The following is a 14750-nucleotide window of genomic DNA, read 5'->3' as shown; positions in this document are numbered from 1 at the left end:
ACACTATAACACAAACAATTTTAATTTTTATAATTAATCATTTTTTTCCAGATTTACTTCGCCACGAAACTCGGAAGAGATCAATTCTTTGATTGTAAGTTAACTTCATCGACCCATGCTCAATGCACGCTTACACGACTAAAAATGAGACTCATTGACCCATGCTCACACTACTAAACATTGAAGTTCGAGTCATTGAGATACATTAAACATTTAACTCATATTAAACATGGATCGAGTGAACATAGGTCGATTAAAAACATTATGCTTGATTGGTCGAGTGAGTGGATTTGCTTTAATTCTTAACATTAAGCTCGACTAAACAACTTAATATTTGGTAGCATTTATGATGATGTTATAACATTATCATTTTTATGAATATCTTTTGACAACTTACTTAAATTATAATATATATCTCATATTAAAATGTTTACATAATTATAAATTATTTATATATTTGATATACATTTTAATTATATTTCACATCATCATCATAAGATATTAATTATATACTAGTGCACCGACGCACGCGTTGCGTGCTTGTATAATATTTTTTATAATTCATTTGATTTACATTTAAATGAGGATCAAAATATAATTATAAGAAATAATGAGGGACTACACTGTAATTTTGATATATAAATTAAAAAATAAATTGAAAAAAAAATAATAAAAAAATGACCTTAGTGAGAATTGAACCTACAACCTAAACTCGAAGAACCAATGACTCTATCCACTAAACTACATTTAACTTGCATTAAAGTTTTAACATTTTATTAATATATATAATTATTAAAACAAACCATGACACCAAAGTTAGTTACTCTGAGTGTCTCAAACTTAATAAAATAGTATAGATTATAACATTATCGATTTTTATGTTAAACTCATTTTGATTATCAATTTTTATTTTTTAATTATCTCATATTAAAATGTTTAACATAAATATAAATTATTTATGTGTTAACATATTTAACAATTAGACTCAATCTCGACTCAAATTATTTACTCGAACTAAAATCGACCCAAACCCCTAACCCTAAACGTCAAACCCCAAACTCCACTCACGAGACCCACTCCATCCAAAATGCACTCACTCAAGCCAAACTCCATCCAAACTGCACTCACTCGACCCACTCCACCACAAACACAATACAATACCTCACTTCACTCAAACTCCACCCACTCGACCCACACTCTACCAAAACTCCACCACAAACACATTACAATAACTCACTCTACCCAAACTCCATCCACTCGACTCACTCCACAACAAACACATTAAAATATATGTCAACAAAAAAACAAAACTCAACACATTAATAAAATCGATTGTCTTTGAATTCAAACAAATTGCATATCATTCAACCGAAACTTCTATTAAATTCTCCAATAGAAAAAAAAAATATGTTTTGTTTTTTCTTCCACGTCTTCTCTTGATCACATGAAGCAATACTAACATATGCAACATGCTCAACCCACTCAACTCATGGGCTCGACCCACTCAACCTGGCTCGAACCATTAAACCCTCTGCTCGACCCACTCAACTATCTGCTCGACCCACTCACACTTCTACGCAATAAACAAATCACAATCTCGAAAGTAACTTAATTCTGTAAAATTATTACAATATTACTACAATACAAATTTTAAAATACTTATTTCTCTTACAAATCTTCAAATGATATTTGATTATATTTTGTTTTGTTTCATTTGAGGGAACAAAAAAATAGCGATAATGGAAAGAAAAATAGCTAGAATGAAAAGAGATAAACAAGTGAACGCTCGGACAGGGGCAATTAAAAAATATTTTTAAAAAAATTCAAAAGTTAAACCTAACTAATTAATTATTCTAATTAATGATCTCACATATATAAGAAAGTCAACTCCTTTTTTATTTAAAAAAATCAAACTTCTTTCTATTTAATTAAATTTTAAATGAATCATATATATTTTGTTCACCGAGAATCAAGTCTAAACCTAATATTTAAATATGGAGTTAAATGATAAACAAATAAACAACGGACCAATTTAATTATTATTACAAGATCACCGCCTATTTAAATATAATTATTTGACTCGTGAAATACCAAAATCCTCAAATTAAGAACAGTATTTTTGGTTAATAGTTCAAGTCCATGTATCAATATTTGTTAGTATTTTTAACCTGACCCAGATATTTACTCGCACTAGACAATGTCGAAGTTCAAAATCTTTTGTAATCTTAAAATAAAACAAATATTATCATATCATATTTAGTTATACTTCCATCAATTTTATGGCAAAAACTTGTGTGAGACGGTCTCACGGGTCGTATTTTGTCAGACATATATCTTATTTGGGTCATCCATGAAAAAATATTACTTTTTATGCTAAGAGTATTACTTTTTATTGTGAATATCGGTAGAGTTGACTCGTCTCACGGATAAAGATTCGTAAGATCGTCTCAGAATAGACCTACTCCAATTTTATTATGTCTTAATTAAAATAAAATATCAAATTAACACAAACAATGTCATTCATCTTTCCAAAAAAAAAAGTAATAATTTATTTTTAACAATATAATTTCCCCAAAATAAAAAAAAAATCATAGTTAATTAATTAAAATTACACTTCGAAAACTTATCGTACCAAAACTTAGTTGGCCAGAAAAGTTATCTTCCCTACGCTCAAACAAGTCCTTTATGATTTCTTCGTTTTTGGTCAATTCCCATTTAAAAAAAAAAATCATCACGTATTTATTCAACACAAAAGTTTTCAAGATTACACAAATATATTTTTCTAAATTGTTTCAAATAAGATACATGCAAAATTGATTTGTGTCTAGTTGGCAATGAACAACTGATCATATTCAAGTCTTCCAGATTTTAAAGCTAGCCAATCTTTTCCAAGGTCTAGAAACTTCCACGTTGCTGTAAAAAAGAAGTCATTTTCTGTATAATTGATCAATTCTTCCACAAAAGTTTACTAATAATACAGCAGAAAACGTCAACTGCCAGACACTCCCGTGAATCGCTACTAGCCAGGACCATGCAATTGTGAGGGATTTCCTCCCTCCAATCTATCGTATCCAATGGCAAACTCCCATTGGTTGCAAGAACAAAGGCACCGAATCTTGTAGGTTTTTGTCACCAAAATAAATTAAAAAAAATCTTGGTGATTGCAATCTCCATTTTTGAACCCCCTTCGAATGTCACTACCCAATCACAATGTAGCATTTGATCTCCAAAGATAAAGAATTTGATAGAGCCCACTTGTATAAATACCTCACCAGCACTTCGAACCAAATCAACCACAAACAATTCCTCCAATACAATCACCGGCCAGCTCTTAGATCAACAGCTATGGCTTCATCAACAATGGCTCTCTCTTCCCCAACCTTGGCCGGAAAGGCGGTGAAATCACCATCTGTTTCTGAGATCACCGGCACAGGGAGGATCTCCATGAGGAAGACTGCTTCAAAGTCTGCTTCATCTGGCAGCCCTTGGTATGGCCCTGACCGTGTCAAGTACTTGGGACCATTCTCTGGTGAGGCCCCCAGCTACCTCACCGGTGAATTCCCCGGCGACTACGGGTGGGACACCGCTGGACTCTCGGCCGACCCTGAAACATTCGCCAAGAACCGTGAGCTGGAGGTGATCCACAGCAGATGGGCCATGCTTGGAGCCCTTGGATGCGTCTTCCCAGAGCTCTTGTCCCGCAATGGTGTTAAATTCGGTGAGGCTGTGTGGTTCAAGGCTGGCTCACAGATCTTCAGCCAGGGTGGACTTGACTACTTGGGCAACCCAAGCTTGGTCCATGCTCAGAGCATCTTGGCCATCTGGGCCAGCCAGGTTATACTAATGGGAGCTGTCGAGGGCTACCGTATTGCCGGCGGGCCACTCGGCGACGTCACCGACCCACTTTACCCAGGTGGCAGCTTCGACCCATTGGGTCTTGCTGACGACCCCGAGGCATTCGCTGAGTTGAAGGTTAAGGAACTCAAGAATGGAAGGCTTGCCATGTTCTCCATGTTCGGATTCTTCGTGCAGGCTATCGTGACTGGAAAGGGTCCATTGGAGAACCTCGCCGACCACCTTGCAGACCCAGTTAACAACAATGCCTGGGCCTATGCCACAAACTTCACTCCCGGAAAGTAAATTTGATCCTTCAATTGTAACTAAACTTGTGAATTATTGGAACACGATGCTATCTAATTGAGTTGAATCTGAATGAGTTTCATGGGGTGTTCTTATGTTTTCTCAACAAATAATTAAGCTTTCTGAACTGTAGCTTATCCGTCGAGATAGAGATAATACGTATTAAATTCTTAATCGGAAACACTAGTATTTCATCACTTGTCAATAAGAATTTTCTCGCAGATCCTAATTAATTAAATATCAAAAGCAATGGCAACATTTTATGTAAAACTGCTCATACATAAGCACAAGCTCGATCTAGGAATATACTTGCCAAAATCTAAGTTTGCTTCCTATATTATAGACCATAATAAAATTAAATCAAGATTGTTAGAACTTCCTTCTATCTATGTTCACATGTTAATCGTGCTGGAAATTATTGTTGCATCATTTTCAGGAAAATGTGGTACTTGGGGCAGCCAATTTGTTTATTAGTTTTGATTTTTGAAGGAGATTCTTTTTCAAAAAAAAAAAAAAAATTTAAAATACAAGAGACTAAAAGGCAATGCCATTCAACCAGTTTTTAAATTGAATAAAATATTACAACCTTTATGTTGTTTTTTAAACAGTCTAAGTTTTTCCTCCAAAAAATCATCGGTCCTTCATTTATGCATTTAATCTTAAACTTACCACATATATAATGAACTCTTGCTAAGCTAGAATTTGGCACTTTTTTTGACCTTGCCAACTTATATTTAGTTGAAATGGGACTAAAAACCGTAGCAAAAAATCGGCTAGCAAAGGAACCAGCACATAAAAGTAGCAGAAAAAAAGGACTTGCGTTTGGAGAAAACATGAATAGATAGCTTAATAATTTACACAAGAATCCACTATTTTGCTAGAAAACACTCAAGACAAAACCGTATAAGGAAATTGTAGAGATGATTCTTAGGCCCCAAGAACTTATCACTTCTGCATTCAATCATCTTAAACCAGTTAAATGATTGAGATTTCTTGGCAAGCTCCCTATTTTCAAGAAAATGTGTACCCGATTTGTGTTTGCTGGTTTAAATTTTGAAGAACTTGGTTTTTCTCATGACAGAGAGGACTCAACCATCATGATCCCTATTGAACGTAGTAAAAGCTTCGAATCCTTCGCTGTCAGCCATTGATGGCCTCATCGCCATTTCATCGCGATAGTTAATCGAGCTAGTAGACCTCATCGATCCTTCCCTCGTCTTATTGGGCTTAATATATTGCTGCACCACCAGCACCGAAAATGTTGACTCGAACTCTGATGTAACCAGCAGGTCCCCTATCGGTCCAAGCTCCGGGCAGTCACACCAGTCTGTCAGCCCTGCGGTAAGTGGAGACGCCATGCCTCTCCCTCTACCCACCATGTAAAGGTCGTGTTTGTGTTCATCCATTGATTTTATGGCTTTAATCGTTTCTTCTTCGTCGTTTAACACCAACTCGCAGTAGCTTATAGAATTGTTGTTCATAGTTGCTGTTTTGAATTTCCCCAAGTAATCTTCATCTAACAGCTTCTCTCTTTCGATGTCGATGTGTAAAGTTACATGACCATCGTTAGCTGGTTCCACAGGCTCCAATTTCTCGGCATCTGCGCTAGGAATGAATCTCATCACCGTCATTCGTGCATCGGACCCTTCAACCATCCTCCACGAATAGGCCAACGCCTCCCTGTCATCTGGCCCACCAAAGTACAGTACAGCAATGTTTCGGGCATGATCTCTTGACTCAGAAACTCCCCTTTCGATGAGTATGCCAACCGAGCACGGTGCGTTATCCAGAACGCCTTCATTGACGGCTCTAATGGAAGGATTTATATCTTCCATTTCACCGTCCATCGTCTGCTGCTTGTGGAAGGGGATGACAACGAAAGCCGCGCGTCTGTCCTTAGCTATGTTGCAGATATCTTCATCCATGGTAGCATAAGCGCATCTAGCGGTGAGCACTTGGGTGGTCACACCCTCTGACCGTAGTTCGAAGTTGTCAAAAGCGTTGACGATGTGATCAGCTTGTGCTTCGATATGGCTAGGATTTCTCGGACCGGCCTTGCGTGAGTTATGGACCAGTAGCATGGCAGAGGCGCGTCCCACGAGCTCTACCAACTGGAGGGCAGAAACGCTTATGGGAGATGTTTTTGTGGGGTTTGATGTCCTGAGGAAGTGGACAACGGAAGGGACGTTGCGCGTGTTATGTATACAGGTAAGAATTCTCAGCTCTTCGTCTGATTTGGCCTTCTGTATCGTTCTTCGTCTGTATGGTGTGACGTTTTTCGTTGGCCGGAACAAGATTGCCATCGGTGTGACTGCCATTGTCATTACCAGGACTGCAATCACCATTAGTGAGTACGCTTCATTACTCAGAAACTGGTCAAGAGACAATAACACTAGCATTAGCAAAGAGTATTTCACATATGCAATGGTTCTTTTGCTTTAAACACATGTATATATGTTACGTTGGGAGTCATTTAAAATATGGCGGTTTTTTCACCATCGATAAGTTTAAGAGAGGGGCTTAACCCAGAAAACTATCCTATATAGTGGGAGAATCTCTCAACTTCACAAGTCAATCTACAATTCCTCAAAAAGAGTTGATGTGGAATGACAACACTGCCTAGTCTTGTCTTCTTTGCACTCTCATATCAGTGTTCGGTTGGATTTCTCAATGAGAATAATGGAATATCATAAGCCAAGAGCAGAGATCAAAAACAAAACATAAGTATATCAGGGGGTGGGGGGTGGGGGGACTGTCAACTTTATGCTATAACTTCTTACGCAACAAGTGCATATACGTGTCAAAAGACGGCACGGGCTTACACTTTGTATCTGGCCTGCTTCAAGAATTATTATTGCCATCATGCTCTTAGTATTGGTGAGTATTCCAATTCCCACTGCCTCATGGAGTGGAAATTCGCACAACAGTGACACAAAAACAGAGCTAAAGATCTTCAAACAGCAGGCAAAGAAAAAAACCAACCCCACTGAATACCATTGAGTCCCTAAAGAAATGATATCGATATTGGTCCTTATCCCACAAACCAGATAGAACACCGGCATCAGAATCCCAAGCACAAAATCCTCAAGTTTATCAACCAATGCGGCTTCGAGAACTTCGTTAGGTATCACAATGCCAAAAGTGAATGCACCGATCATTGGGTGGGTGCCGCAAGCATCTGTTATGACTCCACAAAGAGCGACCCCAGTAAGAATCGAGCATATGTAGAACTCACTGTAGCCCTGTCCTTCTGGCATTTTTCGAATGATCCATCTTAGTGCCGGTCTACATAGTAGACGCAGAGCAATACGAAAGCAGAGGTACATATCAAAGAGTAATGTATCCCTGATGAAGAACTTGTTGCTATGAAAGCCAGTGCAAGAAAGCCCCATGAACACAAATCATTTATCAAAGCTGAGGATATTGCTATTTTGCCGATCTCAGTGTGAAGAATATGTTGCTGGTCAAGAATCTTTGCAAGCACTGAAAACCCAGTAACAGAAAGGGCAGCACCCCAGAAAAGGCACCCTTTGCCTTCTTGAGCGTTGTAATTTGTACAGAAAAATAGTCCGCAACCCAGAAAATAAGGGATGAGGGTACCAGATACAGCTATTTTCATGGCTTTTGGCCCAATACGCAGAATCGCTCGTACATCCATTTTTAATCCCACTAGAAAGGCATAGTACATGACGGATAAATGTGCCATTGGCTCCAACACTTTCAAAGAGTAGTAAGGGAATACCAGATGTTTGAGTGCATCAATCCTCCCAAATGCTGAAGGTCCCAAAAGTATGCCTCCCTGTTGTGGAAGTATAGGATACATTTTTTCATCGGTTAGTGCATGGCAGATCTATTTCCACGCGTGAAACACAACTCAATATTTATGTTCATGGTATAATATGCTAAAATCTTGTGTTTGAAGTTATGCAAATATTAGAGGAAGTGGCGAATTGTTTCAACGTAACATGCAACGTCTACTCCGAGGTAAGCATATGGATAGGGATATATATACATTATCAATGGGATCATTCGGTTCTCATGAATTCCTTTTATGTTAATAAGATGACACCATGAAATATACAATTCAAGGTATCGATTCAGTTTTAAAAAATTTGGGTGATAGGGTAGGGGGTTTGGAATAAGAAACGAACAGAAATAATATGTAGATAATATAAATGATAATTTAGCAGCGCACACCTGCATGTTGCAAAACAGGTATTACAACAATAAAATTCTTCGGATCACACTTGTATTTTTAATCTAAAAGAAAAGGAAAACTAAGATTGTTGAATCTGGCCTTAACTTATGATGATGCATATTCTCAGTATTACACAACAAAACAACCATCAATAATTAAAGAATTCCTTACAACTCACAAGAATATCAACGACAAAGGGAGGTTGATTAAAGGGTTTCAACGCGAAAAGAAGAAACCGGTTGACAGCAATAGCCACAGTGAGCTGGATGAGGAAGAGAGAAATGAGGGGAGTCAAAGGATCAGGCCCTTCCCAAACGCCATTAAACCGGTATATATTTTGTGCATGACAAAGAATGATTTTGTTGAGCTTTGCAACATTCAGATTGTCTACACCCTCCTCCGCCATCCCCATTTCATGCAGCTAATGCGGTTGCTCTGCCCTCATGTGCCGCGGTGGCCTCCCTTCTTCCTCCTTCAAGCCAAGGCGGCAATCACCCTGGCTTTTGGAAAGGTAAAATATTGTATGGTAAAATTTAAGGTAATAGGAATGGAAACATGATGATTAATTAAATAAATTAAATCAAATACAAAATATTTATTCTTTTAAGAATTTAATTGGATGGTTTGCCGAAGTAAAGGGGAGGGAATTGTGGGTTTTGCTTATTTCATGTTATATCATGTAAGCATGCATGCTTAATTATTCGGTAAATATTGGCTTCCAATTTGATTCCATAAAATCTTCAAAAAAACAGGAACAAAATAAGAGAGAGAACTTTTCTTATCCGTTCCTCATTATTATTCACAAGTAATTTTCACTATTGAGGGGACTGAGGGGACTGAGAGGGGACTGCAAAGTGCACATGAATATCAATTTTCTTTTCTTTTTTTTTTCTTTTTTTCTTTTTGGTTAGATTCATTCTAAACCTAAAGAATCCTTAAATAAATCATATGAAACCATTTGATCTTTCTATCTTTCATGGGAAACAATAGAGCTTAATTGACAAATTACAACCTGAATATTTAAGGCATGGATTTTCAGTCGTATAAAATACCTCATAATTCATTCAGTTGAGGACTACTCATTTGGATTCTTTAATTAATCGCTAATCTATTTTCTTTTTGTTGCTATTTTTATATTCACTTAATTTTCCACTGATGAATTGTTAAGTGGTGGAGCTGAGTATATTTCAATTTCATCTTCCCTTGAAAGAGATTTTAATCCACTAAAGTAGGATTGAACGAGACTATTATTTTCCACCATAAAATGTTAAATTATTTAAGCTTTTGGGGTTTCATTTCAACAGGGGGGGAAAAGAAATCTGCAAAAGCACACATCACTGCATGCTTCCCTACCATAGTTTCTGAACTTAGGACACAAAACTACATAGAACAAAGAGAAAAAACAAAAAACATTGAAACAGAATCCAAAAACCCACAAGATTCATTAGTTAATGCATCTCAGATTCTCATACTTCATGCAGCGATGTACAGGAGTCAGGCGATACATATACAGAGATAGAGACGTTCTAAACCATCAATTGCAAAGAATAATATACACCATTTGAGGCAGTTTTGTGGTGAAGAATGCCCAAATAGTCACCCGTCGAACTCTGAGTCCTCTGAGTCATCATCGTCCTCTTCAAACATCCCACTTTCCTGCTAAATGTTTTTCATGAGAGGATGATAAAATCACTAGTATGATAGATATAGTCCAAGTGTTACCATTTAGCATGAAAAATTATCTTTAAGGCTTAAAATTTACCTTTCTTTTAACAAAGTCTGCCATAGCTCCATCAAACTCGGCCCGTTTCTTGGTAGCAACATCATAATAATGCACCTTTTCCTACGATAAGCAAAGCATTGATCAAATATTGTTTTTCGTACTTGTCATATTATTCTCAGGTCGAATACTAAAAAAGGATTCAATTCCAGAATTGGTCTTGATTCCAAAACTTCAAAAGTTAAACCACCAATAACATGGTTGCAGAGGACAGTCCAAGAAGAAAATACAGAACACAAGTAAGCACCAATTCTTTTTTAACACTTTTGACCTTTCCTATTATTGATAATGGAAATCAAGATATAACATTAGTTCTGACAAAAAATTAACATTATTTCTGCCAATGTCCAAGGCATTAAACCCAACATGAAGAACGATCCATAATATTTCTTTAAAAAAAGCATGATCATGAGTAATATTCCACTGAGTTTGAACTATAGTGATCACATTTCCACAAATAAAGGACGCCTAAGAAATTAAACACAAGTCTCTCTTCATCCTCACACTACTAAAGCAGCATAAGATTAATTAAAAAAAGGAAGAAGAAAGAAAGAACTTTTTGTTTTTATTTAAGATAGATATTACAAGAACGGAATGCCATAGTTTTTTCCCATAAATTGTTATTAGAAGGAAAAAAAAAGAACCATATCCAAATATGACAAAAAGGATGAAAAATACCTCGTATGTCATTGTTTTCCACTTGTGTCCACATGCCTTCCCAATCTAAAGCACAAAATAGAAGTAAAATTATATGCATGTGAAAAAAAATAAAGCAAAATAATCTCTGACCTGGACTTTAATTAAAAAAAATAAGTAAAGTAGTTGGTCAAAACAAGTTGCCACCCACATACATCTCGCATTGACTTGATGTCTGGATTCTGCTCTTGATATTCCTTACGAAAATCTTCCCTGGAAAAATTGTACTCATGTTAGCACAAAAAAGCAAACACTTTGAGTTACACTGAATCAACTACACACTGCTATTTTTACCATAAATTATAATGGCGAAATGCAACAAAAATAAAATAAATGGGAACACAAAACTGGGTAAAGACTCGATTCTATAAGGGTGAAACCAAAACTTAACACCTAATGTAGCTTCTGCTTCCACGAGATAACAGTTTCATTTTTGTTTTAGGGATGTAAAAAGTGTTGTTTGAAAACAAAACCAAACATAGCCATAAGCTTTCGTGCGTGCATAACACAAAAAGAATGCATAGTTGAAGCTCAACAATGGCCAAGGCCAATTTGCAGTCATTCACCCTTTCTTTTCTCTATTTTATCCCCTTTCTCGTCTACATTTCTACCCAATATTTCTGAACAGAAATGACTAAGATGTCGCAAGTATACTTGGCCAAACAAGCTAGAGGGAAATCTGTGACATAACAATATGAAAACTACTGTTTAATTCAATCAATCCAATACTAATATGAAGCTGACCTAATGTGTGAATTAATGCAAATTATAGACATATACAGATATTCACAAAAAAGGAAATCATACAAGAAGTAGAAGAAAGCTGTTGGCGGTTTCTTGGGCTTCATAGCTTCAAACTTCGCCGCTCTTTTCTTAGACTTCGTCGAATTGGCCTTCCTCAAGGACTTCTTCGTATTCTTCGATGATTTCACTGCCAGTGCCGTTTCCCTGTGATTAAAAAAATTAAGAAATTTCACAAGCACTAGTACATTAGAAAGATGGAATTAGCTACCGAGTGTTTTCACCCGTGGCTTCGTCTTGAAGTGATTTTGGTAGGAGGAGAAGCTGGAGATGAAGCCCTAGAACGAGTTTTTCTTCCGGTCACCATTCTGAATATTCGCCAACGGCCAACGGCCACCGTCTGGATACGGCGGCGTGGTGTTTGCGGTGGCTCCCGTTGACTCTCCGATCGGAGGCTATGGATATGAAGAAAATGGAACTCGCCTTATGGCATTCTTACAGGCGGTGATGTCAACGACTTATCAATTGCAAATATATCAGGTTTTTAAATAAGTCTTTTTGCTTTTTCTTTTTTAATTCTGACGTCGTTGGAGGCGTATTGGTACGGATATGTATACTCCTGCTAATATTCAAATAAATCATGAACATGTATCTTGTGATTAGATTATGACAAAAACTTGTATAAAACGGTCTCACGGTCGTATTTTATGAGACGGATCTCTTATTTGGATCATCCATTAAAAAATATTACTTTTTATGCTAAGAGTATTACTTTTTATTATGAATATCGGTAGAGTTGGCTCGTCTCACAGATAAAGATTCGTGATACCGTTTCACAAGAGACCTACTCTAAGTCATATACAATAAGTTCATCTGAAAAAATATTGATTAGAAAAATCGAACTGTTTATTAATACATTAATAGAGAGTTTACCTATCTTACTAACTCGAACAAGAAGAACAAGTCCAATAAGCAGTTGTCGTTCTTAAAATAAAAAATAAAAAGCAAAAAAGTAATTGTTATCTTAATTTTTTCTTAGATTTTCATAAAGCCGCATATTAATATATGATTATCAATCAGATGTTAATAGAAACCAATCACTAAAATACTATGTTCGATGATAATAAATCAGGTAACTTTGGAAGTGCCAATGATTTTTAACACCCTTTTAAAAATTCAAGAAACCATATAACTTCGTGTTAAAAAAAAACTAATTATATTTTAAAACCCTCTGTTTTAAACATCGCAAAACCCATGTAAATGGGAAAATTGAATAATTTGAATCCAACTACTAACTTCACTCCAGAAATTTTGGCACCCATTACTTTTCTTTTTAATTAATTTTTGAGTGAGAATAATCATATTGTTCGAGCCAGTTTAGATATAGAAGTTATAATTAAAAAAATATTTAAATAAGTTTATTTTTTAAGTGTTTTTATTAAAAAAAAATAAAGTAAAGCGATTTTGGTTTTTGATAAATGTTTAAAAAATTATTTTATATTTATTTTTAAATATAATTAAAAGAAAAAATCCATGAAAAAATCCAACTTCTAAAAAAACTTTCGCAAGTGTTTTTTTTTTTAATTACTTTTTAACCAAACATTATAATTTTTCTATTTTAATGATTTTTAAAAAATAAGTGTTTAATCCTTTGGTTTCTCCTTAAAAAAAATTTAAAAAAAAATAAATAAACAAACTCTTCGTTCAACCCCTCCTTATTAATGTTTTAATAAATAGGTCAAGTTAAATTCTATCTATGTTTTTCCTTTGTCACCAAATAAAATCCATGTGTTCCGTCTACGACCAGAACATTTGAGTTCTTATGATCTTTTAATTAGTAATCTGATATTGTTGGTTAATTAAAGAGCTTCCCTTGGCATGATGGTTGTGCTGCATTCGCTTGCCTATTTCTGATGCACGAATTCTTCGAATCCCAGCCTGAATTTAAAAAAGTCTAAATTCAGAATTGTAGGGCTTTACCCAAATAGGGAGCCCTTCCAGAAATTCTCGAAGGCCTGAGGCAAGCCCAGGCCTAAGAGGGGGTTTGGAAATAGTTTTCAACCAGCAATAGACGCGCCTCGGTTAGAACCTCACTAGCTGCGTCATTGCCCCAAGCGCAAAGATACATATGGAAGGCCAATTCTTTGCCCTTTATAGTGCATTCATTTGACGTGGTTTGTAAATTATTCCATGTGGGATTCGGCAATCACAGGCTTTTTTTACCTGTGGTGGAGATTACGTGTTGACTATAGATTTTAGTTAAACGGTGGGCTAGCTTGTTCTATTTTTTAACGTTCTTTAATGTAATTGGATGTGAACTCGGTTTCTTTTCATTTAAATGGATATTAGTGGTGATAATTTGATGGTTTTAGCCCAGCCCAACCGGATTTAGGAGTCCATATATTTAAGAGAGAATATATTGCACAACATTTATCTAGCTTTAACTGAATTATTATGTTTTTGTGATGCTTGATAGCTATTTGTTTGTGATGGATGAAATGTTTTTTTTTTTTTTTTGCCCTTTTAATCCCCCGAGAAGATGGATTAAATAATTTTGAATTGCAATTAACTGCATTAAAATATAGTTATATTTTAATTTAATTCAAATCCAAAGTAAAGAAGGACTCCATGGCCCAATGGATAAGGCGCTGGTCTACGGAACCAGAGATTCTGGGTTCGATCCCCAGTGGAGTCGTTTTTTTTTTTTTTGGTGTTTTATTAAAATAGAAAATTCCAAAAAATCTAGGCTTCCACTATATTTTATGAAAATCCTCTCAGTTTGATTTCATTACGACCAAAAAGTGTTGATTCCCTTTGATATAATTTGGTTCATTTATAACAACTTAGTTAAGTAGTTAAAATCAATGATTGTATTATTTATTTATTTTTGCATAAAATCTACAAAAAAAATAAAAAAAATTACATGATACGAAATATTTCATGTCAATTGAAACAACTTATTAAGGGCATTATTTCTTGAAAAGTGAGTCCTAAGTGCATTGCTCTTCCTGGATTGCTCGTCCTTCTGATTATGCAATTCAACTTGGGAAATGATTGTGTCCATTGTCCACAATCCTTTGCTTTTGCATGTGATGCCATTTGTCTTGAACAAGATAAAAAATTGCCATGAATGAGATTTGAGCTGCGAAAATTATAGTCCACAGTTTTGAGCTCTTTGACGTCAACCTGTGTAAA

General features: G+C 35.8%; 2 protein-coding genes and 2 non-coding genes across 4 annotated transcripts; 2 read left to right on the top strand and 2 right to left on the bottom strand.

Moving 5' to 3' along the window:
• Positions 1-3278: 3278 nt before the first annotated feature.
• LOC142540554 (chlorophyll a-b binding protein 3C, chloroplastic) lies at positions 3279-4272 on the top strand. The gene has a single exon (XM_075646805.1). The coding sequence runs from the start codon at positions 3346-3348 to the stop codon at positions 4138-4140; it is 795 nt and encodes a 264-aa protein (XP_075502920.1). The 5' UTR covers positions 3279-3345; the 3' UTR covers positions 4141-4272.
• A 588-nt stretch (positions 4273-4860) lies between these two features.
• On the bottom strand, positions 4861-12101 carry LOC142540555 (cation/H(+) antiporter 15-like). The gene is given in 10 exon segments (XM_075646806.1): positions 4861-6512; positions 6963-7429; positions 7432-7939; positions 8001-8013; positions 9939-9994; positions 10122-10181; positions 10797-10841; positions 10970-11027; positions 11622-11762; positions 11840-12101. Coding segments are annotated over 10 exon segments (2715 nt in total). The 5' UTR covers positions 11923-12101; the 3' UTR covers positions 4861-5228.
• Positions 12102-13527: 1426 nt separating this feature from the next.
• LOC142541186 (U4 spliceosomal RNA) lies at positions 13528-13679 on the bottom strand. The gene has a single exon (XR_012819254.1). It is a non-coding gene; the product is annotated as a U4 spliceosomal RNA (small nuclear RNA).
• A 498-nt stretch (positions 13680-14177) lies between these two features.
• Positions 14178-14250, top strand: TRNAR-ACG (transfer RNA arginine (anticodon ACG)). Its single transcript has one exon. It is a non-coding gene; the product is annotated as a tRNA-Arg (tRNA).
• Positions 14251-14750: the final 500 nt, after the last annotated feature.

This window comes from Primulina tabacum, chromosome 3 (assembly GCF_025594145.1).
Source record: "Primulina tabacum isolate GXHZ01 chromosome 3, ASM2559414v2, whole genome shotgun sequence".
Classification (NCBI taxonomy): Eukaryota; Viridiplantae; Streptophyta; class Magnoliopsida; order Lamiales; family Gesneriaceae; genus Primulina; species Primulina tabacum.
The sequence above is the reverse complement of the archived record's forward strand: the minus strand, read 5'-3'. Positions and strand labels throughout refer to the sequence as shown.